This window comes from Pelecanus crispus, chromosome 1 (assembly GCF_030463565.1).
Source record: "Pelecanus crispus isolate bPelCri1 chromosome 1, bPelCri1.pri, whole genome shotgun sequence".
NCBI classification, from domain to species: Eukaryota; Metazoa; Chordata; class Aves; order Pelecaniformes; family Pelecanidae; genus Pelecanus; species Pelecanus crispus.
In genome coordinates this window covers 130,239,843-130,256,593 of record NC_134643.1, presented here as the reverse complement: position 1 = coordinate 130,256,593, position 16,751 = coordinate 130,239,843, and the positions used below count along the sequence as shown (strand labels likewise).

The 16,751-nt window shown below is 40.9% G+C and overlaps 1 protein-coding gene across 1 annotated transcript; it reads left to right on the top strand.

The window, feature by feature from the left end:
- Positions 1 to 262: 262 nt before the first annotated feature.
- ATP6AP2 (ATPase H+ transporting accessory protein 2) lies at positions 263 to 13,776 on the top strand. The gene is made up of 9 exons (XM_075712981.1): positions 263 to 335; positions 3,063 to 3,193; positions 5,521 to 5,649; positions 7,486 to 7,581; positions 7,780 to 7,917; positions 8,254 to 8,307; positions 9,724 to 9,873; positions 10,949 to 11,065; positions 11,946 to 13,776. Exons 1-9 carry the CDS (start codon positions 263 to 265, stop codon positions 12,138 to 12,140), a joined length of 1,083 nt encoding a protein of 360 aa, XP_075569096.1. The 3' UTR covers positions 12,141 to 13,776.
- The last annotated feature ends 2,975 nt before the right edge of the window (positions 13,777 to 16,751 follow it).

Sequence of the window (16,751 nt, the reverse complement as noted above, 5' to 3'; positions counted from 1 at the left end):
CCCCGGCGGGACAGCGGCTCAGCTGATCGGCCAGCGCTGTGACAGGCTGGGGGTGGGCTTCACTGGCGAGTGGTCAGCTCCGTCAGTCACTCCTGCAGAGTCCCGCCCAGCCGCCCGGAATCTCACCTGCAGATTGGCTGCGACAGTTGTCCGTCAGCGCTCCCTAGTGGGCGGGGCGCTCGGCGTTCTCTGTCCGACGGTGCGGCCCGGCGTCTTCCCAGAAGAGGCTTCTCCCAGCGCGGCGGCCGGCAGCGCGGCGGACATGGGGCGGCGCGGCGGGGCTCCCTGGGCCCCGGAGGTGGCGGTGCTGGTGCTGACATCGGCTTGTCTCGCCGGTGAGCCAGCTGCCGTGAGAGGCAGGCGGGGGGGGGGGGGGGGGCAGCGCTGCGTAGCCGCTGCGGAGGGACGTTGAGGGGGAGGGGGCGGTCGCGCGCGCCTCGGCGAGCCCGGCCGCCGCGGTGGGAAGGGGGCGCGTGAGCGGTGGGGGAAGGGGAAGGGAGGGCGGGAGGCGCGCGAACCTTCCGCGGTGGAGGCGGGGGGAAGGTGACCCGGCGAGCGCCCCGGGGTGCCTGGTGCACCCTCGGAGGGCGGCCGGCCGGCCCCGGAGGTAGCCCCGGGGCTTGTCCCACCCGTGGGCTGCGCTTGGTGGGTGTGCGCGGGTGGGTGGGTGCGCGGCCGCCAGCTTCAGGGCGGAGGGGCGGGAGCGGAGGGCTGCCCCCTGAGCAGCGGCTGCCGCTCCTGCCCCCGCTCTGCCCAGCCGGGCCAGCCCCGCGGGAGGCCGCGCCGGCCGCCTGCCCTCTCCCTTCCCGGCGAAGGGCCGCGGGGAGCGTTTTGTAGTTAGGCGTCGTTTTGTTACCTGCTACGAATTTTCATGTTTGGCCCGGCTGCTTTTTGTGCTCGCCGGAGGCTTTCTGTCGGTTCGTTGCGAGTCAGGCTTGTGATCTGCACTTGAGGCTTCCAGGCTACATAAATGGTTTTCACTCGGGTATACCTTAGCTCTTCAGTCCAGGTTTGCAAAGGCTTTTGAGAGCCGGAGTTCTGAGGTACCACTCTGGTACGGTAGAAGTTCGATTTAAGTTTTCCGTAGGTGGGTGGATAACAGTATGCAGGATGAATTGCATCTCAGAATTTACTCTCTAGACTTCATGGAATATGTGGCCCAGTGGGGTATCATGGTCAAGCAATTATAGCTTGTCTGAGGGGAAAGGCTTATGTTCCCAAGTTCAAATTCAGTTTTGCTCACTGAGACCTTGAACAAGCCTAGCAAGGCAAATTTGGTTAAAAAGGGTAATGCTGTAATTTTATCCACCTAAGCAACCTGTCCCAAGTAAGCTAACGTGTCCTAAATAATGTGTGTGACTGTCTTAACAGGCCTGTGGAAAATGAAAGCAACATGTGAAATCCTACACACTGAGTAAAAATGTTTGCAGCAATTCTGTAAATTCCTTCCTAAGCAAATTGGTCTGGAAACACTTCTGTTCTTCCAAATATGGGTTGCTACACCATTAAAATTGATAGCAGGCCATCCAATGAATGCATATCAATTTAAAACAAAAAATGCTTGAATCTGCTCCATATACATCTGTTGGTTTGGCCTGTTTCTGTCCTTTTCCCAACCATCCCCAGCCTGCTTAGCAGTACTTTGTTCCTTCAGAATTTTTATCATAATACAGCTCAGATTTACTGTCAACATTTGTATGCATGATCATGATCCAGGCTTTAAAACAGCATCTGCAAGGTCAGATTGGTTAAATTAATGTTAGGGAAGATTACAACTGCACCACACATCAATTTACTATTGCATTATTTCTGTAAATAGCCTTTAGATTTGCAGATGCCCTGGAAAACTACTTTATGTAGCTGCTTGGATTGGTAACTAATTTTCAGTGATCATATGAGTAAATACTTCTGGTTTGTTGGGTGGGTTTTTTGTTTGTTTTTTTTTTTTAAGGTTACCTTTATTGATGTAATTTTTGAGTATGTAGTCAGACTGATTATATAATGAGAACTTAAACTTAGATGGTCTGCCAATACTTACTGTCCTCATACTTGATTTTCTTGAGTCTTGTATCAGATTAGTTTTCTGGTAGAAACATACACAGATTGCTCATTGGGGGGGATACGTCTGAAGTTTTGCATTGTGCGTGTTACTGCTTATATACACCAAATATGTTTTAAAATTTATTTAGATAAATGTTTGTGTATAGAGTATTGCAGTTATGCTTAAGCATGACTTTAAAACAGCAAGCTAGGCTGAAATAAGCCCATCTCTTATTTCCTGGAGTCCTCTGTGACTTTATTACACAATAAATTACTGTCATCATAATACAGATTAGAAATAATACTTTTAGTCAACTTTGCTATCAAGGTAATGGGGAAAAGAGGGAAGGGGGGATCACAAATAAGTGAAAACCCAACATGAGAAGTATTGCAGATTGTGGCTTCGCACAATCAGCTTAGGTCCAGTACCGCATCTGAGCAAGGGAAACGTCTCACAGCGTCATGTGGTTGAGAAGGCAGAGCAGAGGCACTGGAGCTGTTCTGCAGAAGCCAGATTGTTCCTGGCAGTGCTCTGTTTAAGCCGGCACTGACAATGCTGATCCTCCTGGCTCTGGGTTCAGTGGCTCAGGCTGTTGTCTGCATGAAAAGAGGTGTTATGCCAAGCAGTCCTGGAAGCAAACAGAGCTGTGTCAGTGCATAGCTGCTTGTGAGCTAACAGGATTTTGGAGTCTGCCTGGCTCTACTGAGAGTTAGCTTTACCAGGTCTGAACTGTAACGCTGCTCACAGCCTGCTAGTGAGTACACAGAAGTGTACTGTGCTGTTGCTTGAATAATTGTCCTGCTTTTGTTAATGCGGATTTGTCTATTCTTAGTCATCACTGTGTAGAAACCTTATTTTGTATTCCAGAGCATTAAAACGATCGGTTCTCGTTACTTATGTTACATAAATTGGTAGGTATGAGAAAGAGGAATAAGAAATCTTACTAAGCTCTAATACACTCTTTTTCTGTGGTGTAAGGGAAAGATTGTGAAAACTAACAGCTTTTTTTCTTTGGTTTTAGGTGTATGCGCTGATGAATTTAGCGTCTTACGATCACCTCAGTCAGTTGTTTTTCGAGATGGAAGTTGGCCCATTCCTGGCGAGCGGATCCCAGATGTAGCTGCATTATCCATGGGCTTTTCTGTTGAAGATGTATGTTTCAGGTCTTGATTTTGAAGTGCCTCTAAAACTACGGACCTGCTCACTTAACATGCAAATCTTCCTGTCATGTGCTGGAATATATAAAATATCATGCTGTTTGTCTTGAGCAATGCATGACTTGTCAAAGTGTGGTTTCCAAGCACAGAGCTGTATCAGTCATATGAGCAGCAAAAGGCTGTGCTAGCTGGCTAATTTGAATCATCAGCTACAGAAGGAAGCAAGCCTGTGGAGTCTTTACTGTGAAGTTCTTCGGGTCCTCTGAGACCCAGCTACATGCTGTATCCTCCCATCTGTAGTCACGCACTGAGAATCTGTGGAAACCACTGTTGTTTCTTGCCTACGAGCTATATCTGTAGGGCTCTGCTCTTGAGTGCTCTGAAGATTGTGAGAAATGGCTTGGCTAGGCAGGCATTCTGTCAGGTCAGCAAGCTTGTCTGCTGAGCATAGTTAATAAGAACAAATAAACCGAATAGCTGGGAAGTAATCCAAAGACTTGAAAACCTAATTTGAGGTAGTGTTTCCCAAATTAGGTTTCTGAACATAGCTTTGGTGATGTTTAAAGTGGGGCACATGAGTAGGAGCCCTTGGGTTGATTCCATCTTGCCTACTGAATTTTTTGCTGGGCTTCAGCAGGGTTGAGCAGCTGTTGAAGCAGTATGGGAAAGCTTGATAGCCAGGCGTCTCTAGCAGTGTCTGTGTGTGGCCAGATACTCAAAGCTACAACTGGGATAGTCTCACAATGCTGGTGAGGGAGGCCAGTTCCCATTTCGTCCGTACTGCAGCTAAGCGAGGGGTCTGATAAGTCTGGTTTGAATGCAGGTCTGTTTAGCCTGTGTTTTGGAATTTGTCTGAAAATATCTTGCTGTCAATTAGTTACACTTTTTTGTCATTAAACTAGTAACAGAAATTCTTATAAGTAATATTCCTACGAAGTATATTATGATTATTTTATCAAGAAAAAACAATACATCAGATACTATTGTGTGCATTGCATGTAAAGACATGCAGCAAAACAGTAGGTTTTGGCCCCTTTTGAACGCTTGACTTTTGGCATACTGGTCACCTGGAGGTATAACATGGTTATTGTGGAAAAAAGTGTTTCAGTACTCACTCTACACCTTTGCCAAAATTTGGAATTCATTTGCTGTGATGGGTCCATAGCATCCTTTAGAAATAGTTCTCTCTTAGTATTATTTCAAATCCTAGAAGCAGGCAGGGAAGGAAGTGTTTAAATTACTCTATTCAGTTAAGCCCTGAGACTGAAAGTTATCAGCACTGTCACTAAGGCAGAGATCACCGTGTAGGCAGCTTCCAGCCCTGGTATGGAGAATGCTGCAGGGCCCAAACACTCTTTTTGCAGTTTACATCAAGGCTGTAGTCTAGGAACATAAACTGACAGTGCAGTAGGTGCACTGTAGAGAATTTAAAATTCTTACTGCATTACGTTGGGGATTCTTAAAAACAGTCATTCAGTATTCTTCCCTTGTTAAGGCAAGATAAAACTGAACCCCTTTTTTGTCCCTGATGATGCTTTAAAAGGTTTTTGTTTCTTTGAGTTGATACAGATCATAATGTCAATGACATTTAATTCTAAAATCCAAATAAATTGGTTTCATAAAATTTAAACAATCATTTATGTCTTTTACACAAATGAAGAAATCTGTTTGAATTCATTCCAAATAGATTAATTTGTATTTTGTGCCTGAATAAACCAGCCAGGTAGCCTTCACTGTGCTCTTACCGATATATAACCATAGTAAGCTACTAAGGAATCTTTTTATGTTTCTGTGCAAATATGTGAGTTTTAGATTAGTAGGCTCTTGGTATGATTGACACTCCCCTCCCTTTGCCCCCCTGCCCCGTTTCTTTCTGATACTGAAAATACCAAGATGTTAGTGGGGTTTTTTTGTGCCTAAACCTTTTCTGTGGTGTTTTGTGAAAGGGTTTGGTTCTGATTTTGCTTTTTGTTTTTCTTTAAATTCAACCTTCATTTATTAAATACAGACTATGATATATCTAATTTAATTATGGGAAATAACTCTTGATATATCCAATATGTATAATGCTTTCTCAGTGTAGACTTTGCTATGAAGTTACTGGCAGCTTTTAAACTAACAGTTTCTTCATGGTTAACTTGAGACAGCATTATTCAAGATGAAAGCATTCTAGTATTAATTTACTTCCCCGTGAAATTTCCAATAGGCTGTTCTGCACAGAGTTATTAACCAGATTGTAAGTTATTTTGCTGTGTTGATGGGGGAGGGCTCCTCTCTTTTCTCCCTGTGAAATACAAAGGTTTTTTTACTATTTTGTAATAGGACCTTTCCTGGCCTGGGCTTGCAGTGGGTGATCTGTTTCACAGACCACGAGCTACTGTGCTGGTAACAGTGAAGGGAGTAGACAAGTTGGCGTTGCCTGTGAAAGGGGTTTCTTACCCTATTGAGAATGTGAGTATCCACATTTGGAACTGTCGCACAACTTCTGTGACTCTTGTGATCTAATGAGAAGTACATGACTCTCTACTGTAGTAGTCTGTGACGTTCACTTACTTCTTACTTCACTTGAAGTTCGCATATCCCCTAGGATCAGGCTGTATAGATAAATAATCCAGTCAGACTCCTGTAAAAGGTGAGAGGCCTTTAAGATCACCCAGGGCCTCCTGTCTTGAGTTCAGTAACTTGTTTGACCAAAGCATGTTCTCCTTGAAAGGCGTCTAGTTTTAATATGTTTGTATCAAGAGGCAGAGAATCCACTGCTTCCCATGTTAACCTACTGATTCATAGTCAAAGTTACTAACTTTTTTTGCCTTGGCTGAGTGTGTGTGATAGCATTTTATATGATGTTGATTCTTTGATGTACTGTATCACCCTCTAAGTAGTCTTTGAGTTTTCCTCAAGTACTTGACTGTGAAATATAGCACTTTGAGACACAGGTCAATTATACTGTATCAAAAAGAAAACAACAAACAACATTACAGTTACCTGTGACTGACTGTCTTTGCTGAGACTCTTTTCTCATGGTTGTCACAGTATCATTAAGGTTGGAAGGCACCTCTTGAAATCGGTCTTATCCAAACCCCTGATCAAGCAAGGTCAGTTAGAGCAGTCTATCCAGGACTGTGTCCAGTCGGGTTTTGAATATCTCCACAGATGGAGACTCCACAACCTCTCTGGGCAACCTGTGCCAGTATTTGACCACCCTTACAGTAAAAAATTCTGGTCTTGTGTTCAGATAGAATTTCCTGTCTTTAAATTTATGCCTGTTGCCTCTTCTCCCGTCATATGATTTTGTCCACACACCTCTTAACAGGAGCACGGTAACTTACAAAATACTGGTAACTGTACAGTGTCTACTCACTTCTTCTTTATAAATACATTGTCTGCTTTAGTCCATTTTGCTGCAGTATTGGACCAGTTCTTCGTTTTGAGCTGTTGTTTGTTCAGCATGAACCCACAAACCCTTTTCAAATAAGTTCTTTTTCAGGTTATTTCTAGTTAGTTCGTTCTGCTTCTGCCCATCATGGAAAACTTTGTTTTGCACCAGTTTACCATGCATTTTGGCTCTGTGCAACTGCTGCACTCCTGTTAAGAATTATTATTTATAATTTTAGTATTTCGGTCAAACTGTGGAATTATCAGTAACAATGTTGAATAGCGTTTTATGTTGACACCCTATTGCACACCCCAAGATGAGGTGATGATTTCCCTACGAAATTACTTTTACAGCTATCAGGCAGTTTTTTAATCTATTTTAGAATATTAATGTTTAATTGGAATGTTATGTGGCTTTACATTGAACTCGGGTCAAATTCGGCTTAACACAGATCTGCTTTCACATCAGCTTTCAAGTACAGCTCACTAGTTCAGACACAGTTACATGTTGGTATCACTGAAATGGTATCTGGACCAAAACTGATTTAGGATTGTCTGCACCTGATCACGTCTGGTTTCTATATTTGTTGGTCTAGCTTTACTGATAAACAAAGGTGTAATCTTAGCTTAAGTAAGCCTCTTAATTACACAGTCATGGCCCCTTGGAGTTCTTAAAAATATACTGTGTCTGCCATATATACAAATAAATTGTCTGTTCATAGATACACAGTTGATGTTTTGTTTTGCACATTGCTTCCTATTGTTTGTTATTACCACTTTGGAAATATTCTTACTCTTTGCTCAAAAAGAGGCTGTCCTATTTTTCCAGACTTCTGTAGTTAAGCAGATTGTCTCCTTTTATATCGTTAGGCCCTGTTTTACCCGAAAATCTGACTAGACTTTGTCTTCCAGGCTGTTCCTTTCAGTCTTGACAGTGTTGCGAACGCTATTCATACTTTGTTCTCTGAGGAAACTCCTGTGGTCTTGCAACTGGCCCCCAGTGAGGAAGTGAGTATTGCTTCACTTCTGATTCCAGATGTTCTAAATAGTAAATCTCTTTCTACTTGTGTGGCTGGAGCAAAACCAATGGTTTAGATGAAATATTTTGCATTGGAGAGAGATTGCAAGTATGATTGATTGTTAATGTGTGACTGGAAAAACTAAAAGGTAACCTCTGTTGTTATTAAAAAATGGCTATTCCTGCAGAGAGTGTACATGGTGGGCAAGGCAAACTCTGTATTTGAAGATCTGTCTGTCACGCTGCGCCAACTGCGAAACCGCTTATTCCAGGACAACTCCATTCTCAGCTCCCTTCCTCTCAACTCCCTCAGCAGAAACAATGAGGTAAAAAACTTTAATCAGTTGGAACTTTCATGATTTTTTTTCTAATATTCTTAGTTAGCTTGTGCTTCCCCCACCCCTTTTTTTTTCTGTTTCTGCCCTTGCTTTGCCTAGGAGAGCCCACTGTATTTTTTTTTTCTGACTGAATTCTAAGAAGTAAGTGTTAAGTTCTTTTTAAAGTAACTTTATTGAAAGAGTTATTTCCTTCTAGCATGTTCTGATGCTGTAACAGATGTAACCTGTTAAAAAATACTGAGACTTGCAACAAAATGAGACTTCCCTAACTTTGGTTTCATCAAAGGAAATACCTGTCTCTTTCTTCCTGCTTCTTCCCCTCAGGTTGACTTGCTTTTTCTGTCAGAACTACAAGTCCTACATGATATTGCAAGCCTGGTAAGAATTTTTTTTTTTTAAACACTTTCCCCATCTTATGTCACAAACTTCAGAGATACCATTTAAAGGTAGAGAAGCTGTAGCCAGGATACTTGGCAACCAGTGGTATATATTCAAGTGTGTCATCAGTTGGTTGCATCAGTTTAAATAATGTATTCTCAAGCTATTTGTATCAGCCCTGTCACTGACAGAAGAAGATGAGAACCTTAATCATCTGTAGTTTCTTTTGCATTGTGTTTGGTGAGAACAGGGGGAATTCTGAGCTGCTGTTTGTCCATACCTAAAGTCACAGGAAGTACTCAATGAAGAATTTGCTGGGACTTTTCTTGTTTTCTTACTTGAAGTACGATGCTAGTTGAGAACATGTTCTTTGCCCTGTCCACTGTTTTACTTCAAAGTATCACCATAACATTTTATCTGAAAAGGCTGGAGTGACTTTTGTAGCGTGAATAGTGGTGGTGATAGAAATGTTCCAATGGACATGGAGGGGTGAGCTTTTAATTCTGATCTTTTTAAGCAAAAAGCTTCTTATGATCTTTTTACTAAGAAGCTACTGTCTTGTTGTTGTGGTTTAGGGTTTGTTTTGGGGTTTGGTGGTTTGTTTGGTTTTGTTGGTGGGGTTTTTTTGTCCCTTAAGCTGCAGCTCTCAGCTACTTAAAGGGAAAGAAACAGTTATGAAGAACTTGGAAGTTCACATTAGGTGAAGGGCTGCTGGAGAGAAATGGGGCTCTTGAGGAAATGTGGTAGAACAACTTGTTTTTGTTTTGCGGACTAGAAATGCTGTAGTTAAAGTAGATGGGAAGATAGGAACAGATTAAATTCCTTGCTTTCAGAGACTGTTCTTTTGTGCAGGCAAATGTCAGTGCTGCAGCTTCACGCCTGTAGAAGTGGAAGAATATGACTATTCTCCTTTGAGATAACTTGGATTATACTGGTTGGATTTTACGACAGTGGGATGATACTCCTTAAGTAAACTACTTTAGTACATGGGCAACAGCAAGGCAGAAGTTGCAACCTACTCAGTTTTGCAAGGGCCAGCTTCAGTGGAGAGAATAGTAGTATCCAAGTATTGCAGTTATGTATTTTTTTTTCCTCCAAGTTTTATTTTTATGGCAATTACAGAACAAGTATTGTGATGTGAGTATGTATAATGTTTCTTTTTAGTAGAGCTCTATATTACATGCATATAACCTCATGTTAGGAATAGATGCTACGTGATGATCATCTGCTTTCTGCTGTAGGATAAGAAAAGAAACAATTGCGGACATCTAGTTAAGTTGGCAAGAAATTCCACTTCCTAATCAATATGGAAATGACTGTGGAAAGTGAGGCTGGGCAAACTGATTTTCTGAAATGTGTTTTTAAAGTAACCTGTGTATGAATTAATTTCTTTCTGCCCTCAATGGTGTGCCAAAGCTGTCTCGACACAAGCATTTAGCCAAAGATCACTCTCCAGACCTGTATTCTCTGGAACTGGCTGGTTTGGAAGAGGTTGGAAAACGATACGGGGAAGACTCTCAGCAGTTCAAGGATGCTTCTCAAATTCTTGTAGACTCTTTGCAAAAGGTATATTTTCTACCTAATGAACGAAACTCACAGGAATACGAAGGAAATAATTTTTTGTGTTAACCACAAGGGAGTTAGTTTATTGTGTGTCTTCTGCTTTGAATTGTCACTTCATTAGTGATGGCTTGACTGATGCTTGGTTTTGTTGTTTGTTTTTTAAAATGCAGTTGTTCAGTTATAAAATTGGATGTTACCATTTGCCACTCTGGAAAGTGTTGACATGATTCTACAATGTGTTAGATATTTTGCTTAAAGCAGTAGGAATATATTGAAACCGTATATCAACATGACTTGATACGTTTGTTTTTCCTAATTAAATATCTTGCATTTAAAACAACCAGTATGTTTCACAAAAACTGGCTCTCAGAAATGTGGAGATATCTTTATCCCAGGATACAGTGGTTAGTTTCACCTTGCCCACAAAACTCTATAAATCTAGATTTCCAAGCCTCTAAAATAACCGCTGTTCATCTATGAATGTGCTCAAGAAAGTAGTTCTTTAGCAGTTCTTATGTAATCATTAGATAAAAATCTGTATTAAGACCAGTCACTTTTGAGAGTTTCAGAAGCATGATGGAAGAGTGTAAAAGCATGAATTTGCTAGGCCAAATAACTGTTTACTCTAAACATTACTCTTCAGCCTCTTTGCAGTTAAGCAAATATATTTAAATACTAGACATACTAGTCTTTGGACCAGATTAAAATATTCAGGTTCATTACTTTCCAGTGGAAGGTTGAGAACCTAAATATTTTGTTGAAACTGACATACAATTGAGAAACTATATGGTGATGGGCCTTTTATAAAAGGGATGAAAGAACGAGTTTCAGCCCAGAAAGCAGTCATAAGCTACAGTCTGCTGAACAGTGGTTGAGGGGTTTTAAAGAGATGTGGTAAACCAGGTGAAAGTCGGCACTTTGTAGTGGAATTCTAAAATAGTGTAAATTTTTACAACTTTCCATAAGCTTCTTATTCCTGAAGCTGAAATCTTATGGTTTAGTACATCTTGCTAACAAAACTCTCCTTAATTCCTGGCTACAGTGTAGGTTTTAAATTAAATCACTTTTGCTTTTCCAGTTTGCAGATGAGATGTTTAATCTGTATAGCGGGAATGCGGTAGTAGAAGTGGTGGCTGTAAAGACATTTAATTCTCCCCTCACGAGGAAGACTCGTTCCATTCTCCAGTCTTCGCAGGTAGTAGATGTACATTTTTCTATATATCATTTATCAAAAGTGGTCCAAACTGCATCACGTCTTCACTTGAGCGTAACTTTTTTAAGGACTAGAATACTCACTACGATTTAGGCATGGGTGCGAAGAGGTCAGCTTACCTGTCTTGATCTTCACTTAATCATATAGTAATTTATGTTGAAGAATGCCTCTGGAGGTCATCTAGTCCAACCTACTGCTCCGAGCAGGATTTATTTAGGAGTTAGATCAGGCTGCTCAGGTCCTTGTCCAGCCAGGTTCTTGAAAAGTCCATGGCTGGAAGTCGCAGAGACTCTCTGGACAGCTTGCTCTAAAGTCTTAACCACTTTCACTGTGAAAATGTTTTCCTTTATGTCTTGTTAGAATTTGCATTTCTGCCATTTTGTCCCCAGTACAGTAGTGCATGCAAGGGCTGCCTCACGGGTGGGGAAAAATTGTTTTCCTTGACTTGCTGCCTATACTCCAGATGCAGCCTGGGATGCAGTTGCCTTTCGTCATTGCAGGGGCACGCTGCTGACTTCTGTTCACCTTGTCTGCCAGGACTTCCAGGTCCCTCTCTCCAGAGCTGCTGCCCAGCTGGTCAGTCCCCAGCCAGCCTGTGCTGTCACATGGGGTTATTCTGTCCCAGGTGCAGGGCTTTGCGTTCATCCTTGTTGAATTTCATGAGGCTCCTGTCAGCCCATTCCTTTGGATTCCATTAATGTCAGTCACATAACCACTTCTGCGTTTTGTGCCCTAGCATCAGAATTGTCTAGACAAAAATGCATCTCTCCTATTCAGATTGCTCAGATTTTCAATGTAGTCGGAATGTGTTTTGTATGCAAGCTAACTTTTAAAGTAATACACTTTATTTTCTTTATTACAGAGTGAAACAGAAAATCCATATAACCTTGCCTATCCATATAACTACAACTACTCTGTAATCTTCAACATTATTCTGTGGATGATGATAGGTCTTGCTTTAGCTGTGATAGTGATCTCCTACAACCTCTGGAACATGGATCCTGGGTATGACAGCATTATTTATAGGATGACAAATCAGAAGATAAGAATGGATTGAACTACACTGTATTTCAGTGCAAGGAAATGAAGAAGAGTAAGGTCTGCTTTAAACTGTGTGGAAAACAAACATTCTGACATGGTTAATTGTGGAATTTTTTTAAAGGTGTATTTATTTCTAAGTATTTTTTTCCCTCTCAAGCCTGTTTTAAATGTTAGTAGTAGCACCAGATGGGAGTTAGAAATTGAAATCTGCTTGTTTAAAAAAAAAAAAAAATCCCCGAACTAATTGTTATTAAAGTAACATCATTCCATTTTTTTATTATGTAACATGAGTTTTTGAAATGCCCTGTACTGCCTGTGACTGTGTGCAAAATGGATAAATTGAATTACGATAGCAACATGTTGTTTGAAACTTTTACACTGGAAGATTAGAAATTATAGCTAAATTGTTGTGTTGTATATTATGAATCAGTTGTAAATGTCTGATGTAAATATTTATAATGGCTATATGTAACTTCAGAGAGGGTAGTAATTATTCTTTAGCAAAATACTAAATATAGAGATATTTCTACAAGACTACGATTCTAGTGGCACAAATGGCATTTTGATCCCATGTTGATGGCTCAGATGTGAGCTGTAGACAGAAGAATCCTTTACCTAGAACTTTAATGATTTGGAGGTAAGTAACACCAGCAGAGCTGGTCTATACAGTGGAGAGTATAAATATTGAAGTAGCACCAGTCTGATCATGGTCTAACATCACATACAGTTGAAAGTTCCTGTTATGATGCTGCATATTCCTTCCATTTATGTTGATGTTGTTATAAAAAAACTAAATCAGTTCTTTTTGATGATAAGAGTGGACCAACACTTGATTTAAATATACCTGGATTATAGTCCTGCTTCAACCGTTCAATAAAACAAAGAACAGTTGTTCTGGAATGCATTTATTCTTTGTGGCTACTTCTGTTTAGTATTAGCTTAGCTGAATAGAGAGGTGCCAGCAGCCTCCTATATGACAGTGGGCCTAAGTCTATAAGGGTGTAGTTTTAACTGTCTTTCAAAAGTAAATGTTGGAAGATCACCTTGTATGGATTAATTTTCCTAAACCAAATAGTGAGTGTAATTAAAACAAGTGGTTAATCTCTGGCTTGAATCTTTTTTAGAACTAGCTACTTTTTAGAAACTCATTTGCTCTTGTGGTAAAAAGAATTCTTCCAGAGTACAGCAACATGAATGGAAACTACTTTTTTCATCTTGTCCTCTGATGTGCGTAACTTTCCATGTTGTTAGGAGAGATTTGTTCAGCTTCCGGAAGAGATCTGCTCATTGAATTAATTTGTCTCGTTTATTGGAAATGTCAGATTTGGAGGGGTTGAAGCGGTTCCTGTCTTGGAGATCCTGGACAATTCTTCATGGTGAATTGAGTTAACATGCTGCAGCTTTGCCCAAGTCCAGGAAATCCAGTTTAGTATATGTTACAATCATTTAAAATTACTTTTAATGGCACTTAATCTGGGTGATTAAGATCAATAGATAGAAAGGAAGAGTTGCACTGCCAGTTTCTCAGACAAGAATGTGTAGTCTAATTATTGAATGTCCTGTAACACACTTGCAGTGTTTTGATGAGAAATCCATCTGATGAAGCTGTACAACTTTATTATGAATACAGATCTATCATCTCATTTGATAGGCATGAACCCTAATGTTTTAAGTAAACTATTATGTGATAGTCTCTATGTTGTTTTAAATTTCTTTGGCTGTTTTGAGATCACTTAATATGGAAGATGATACCCCAGAACTTCAGCAGGAAGCATGATCTAGGTTAAGAAAGGGGTGGTACATTAAAAGAATCTTTCCAACTAAACTATACCTTAAAAAAAAAAAAAAAAAAAAAAGTGGCAGGAGTAAGAATGACAACTGTCAGGTTACTGTCAGATTGCAGGGACTAGTTTGCAGTGAAAGGTTACCAAACACAAAGGTAAGGCAAAGATAAAAGCTCTGGGAATATTTAGAAGCTTGTGTTGTTTTCAGCTGTCTTGGACATAAAGCAGTTGAAATAGAGTAAGCCAAGCTAAGTCAACAAGATTCTGCTTGTCCTAAACAGTACTAAGAGGTTTAAAATGGTAAAATACTCTTTAAAAAACAATGTCACAGTAGGTTCCCTGATATTTCAAATCACTCTCTGAAATTTCTAATTACTGATTTAAAGTTAAGTCTTTTTATATCAATTCCCTTATTCCTTAAGGAGGTGCTTAAGCTCTATTTCTGAGATGCGTTGCATGAACTTTCTGGTCAATTGCAACATCTTTGCTACAAGGTACAGTGATCACAAAATGTGCTAAGGTGACCCCATGTGCTATTGGAAATGAGGAGCTCGGCTCTGCCACAAGAGTAAAGCTGCCATAATTCATTTAAAGTAAATGGGAAGCATTATTGTGACAGACTTTTTCTGAAGAACATCTCGGAGAGGTTCTCGCATATGGAAGAACATGATGTCTGGGGTAAAAATATACTACATCGTGATTCTGATAGGCCAGCAAGCGCTGTAGTATCAGAAAGTTTGATCTCTCTCACCTGCTTTTATCAGCAATAACTCAAATTGCAGCTTTGCAGAGAGTGTTTCAGCAAGGCCTTTTAAAGTAAAAAAAAAAGGAATAAAACATGTTGCACATCTACTATGTAGTACTAGGACTCCCAGTGCTTTTGCAGGATTAGGCTGGCTGGGCTGTGGGTTCTTAATTTTAAACAAATAAAGTGTTGATTACCTGAAAGTTAGTCATGCTGTAGACTCTTTGGTGAGGATTTGCTTCACCTTGAGCTTCTTACTGGTCTATATTGAATTAATGCATTCCTAGTTTACTTAATTCAGAGGTTTAATCAAATTAATAGTCCACTTCAGATACTGGTGCAGAGTTTTCAAGAGCTAGTTGTTTAAAGTGACTGTGTAATTAATTGGAAGTCTTTTAATGTCTGCATGCCAGGTGTACCTAGGTAGCTATATTGTAATCAGTCTGAAGTTGGCAGTACAGAGTTCGTTTAAATGCAGGGCCTGCTGTTGAGCTGGTCATCCTGTCAGCTCTGTTCCAACTGCTTGCTGCTGCCTAATTTTACTTTTTAAAGCGAGTCTTAGACTACTGCCACTTTCTGCCATCTGTTTCAAGGGCACATTTGGATTCCCACTTCTCGTGTTAGTACCAAATTTGTTCGTTCTTATGGCTGCAGGCCCCCCAGCTGGTACTAAAGGTGCTTTTGAGCACTCCAGTGTGCGCTATTTCTTAAATAACGGTTGCTTTGTGCAGCACAAGCTACTTTTTGAACCACTCGAAAGCCGCTGTGCTTTAGTTTGAGCTAGGTAAGCAAGACGCGTTATATCGTACAACAGTACTGGTCCTTAACTGCTTATCAAATAGGCAATTACAATACTGATCCCTGCGCCAGGAATAGCCTTTTTGTATTTAGAATTCAATTAATTAGAATGAAAATGCTGTCTACACCATTAGACCTGCTGTTGATCATTCTCTTTAAATTTAATCTTCCCAAGAATATAAATTGTAAAAAGATGTATGTGATACAGCAGAAATTGTACGTTCTGTGTACAGCGCTACCAGGAAAGCAATGAAACTGTCACGTGAAGCTCTGTGAAGGAAGACGACTGAGAGCAGAAGCCCACAGTTTTGTTTTCCAAAGGGAAGTTATTTTGAGGCACTCCTGCAAGGCCAAGGGAGGGAGAGGGATGCAACGAAAATACGGCCTGCGCTGGGATCCTGTCCTCTCGAAGTGATGCGGGCAGGAGAGTCATTGTGCAATATTCAGCAGCAAGCAACTTTCAGCCAGGCTGGGAAAGGCTTGATGCAGTGCTGTCTGTAGGATTTAGGATATAACTGCTGTAGGGAGTGGTGATCTGGTCACCAAAGAGAGTTTCTCCTCGGGGAGCTCGGCCTCTGGCAAAGAGGGTGAGATGTATTTGATGGGGTCTGCTTCAGGGCTTAGTCGTGTACTGTCCAGTGTTTGGACTGGTGACTACTGCCCCCGGTAGAGTCCGGGTAGCTGTTCCCATGAAGTGCTGACCTTTCTGAAAAAGGAGAGAGTTCCGAGTCAGAATTGAAGCCTGAGCATTGCTTTTGGTAATTAGATTGAAAAGAGACAGTAAGCCATAAAATAAAGGGTGCTTTTAAGAGTCAGTATGCTGCTTTTTCTAGGTGATCTCCCAAAGTCTAAACTCGGCAGAAGGGAGGTATAATCTAGGCTTTGCGTATGCCTCAACGTTCCAGACTTCTCTGTGGCAGGCATGGGAACTTTCAAAAGTTCTTCCAGCCAACGCACTGCTGTTGCAACACACAGGCAAGGGAAGCCTAAAGCAGATCTGAAATGTGTAAATGTTATGTTCAAGTCTTTTTTTTTAAAAAAAAAAAAGGAAGTGGAAATGAGGAAACCATGTTGAAATGTAAATATTGAACAACGTTGCAAGGGATGGCTGGGATTTATGGGTCATCCTTACAGGAGGCAACAAGGACACTGCCAGAGTCTAGCGTAAGGAGATAAGCATCTGTCTCAAAACAAAACCCCCACAATAACAATGACCTTTGGAATCCTATTACTGACACAATTTTTTGGCTATGGTGAAGTGGGTGCTTTTGAGCTACAATTCACAAATATTCTCTAGAAA

What these genes read in the sequence shown, in the direction of transcription:
- ATP6AP2 (XM_075712981.1), top strand. Translation starts at nt 263, where the DNA reads ATGGGGCGGCGCGGCGGGGCTCCCTGGGCCCCGGAGGTGGCGGTGCTG. An exon ending in AACTGGCCCCCAGTGAGGAA is followed by an intron (nt 7,582 to 7,779) that starts GTGAGTATTGCT and finishes CTATTCCTGCAG; the next exon opens with AGAGTGTACATGGTGGGCAA. An exon ending in TTGTAGACTCTTTGCAAAAG is followed by an intron (nt 9,874 to 10,948) that starts GTATATTTTCTA and finishes TTGCTTTTCCAG; the next exon opens with TTTGCAGATGAGATGTTTAA.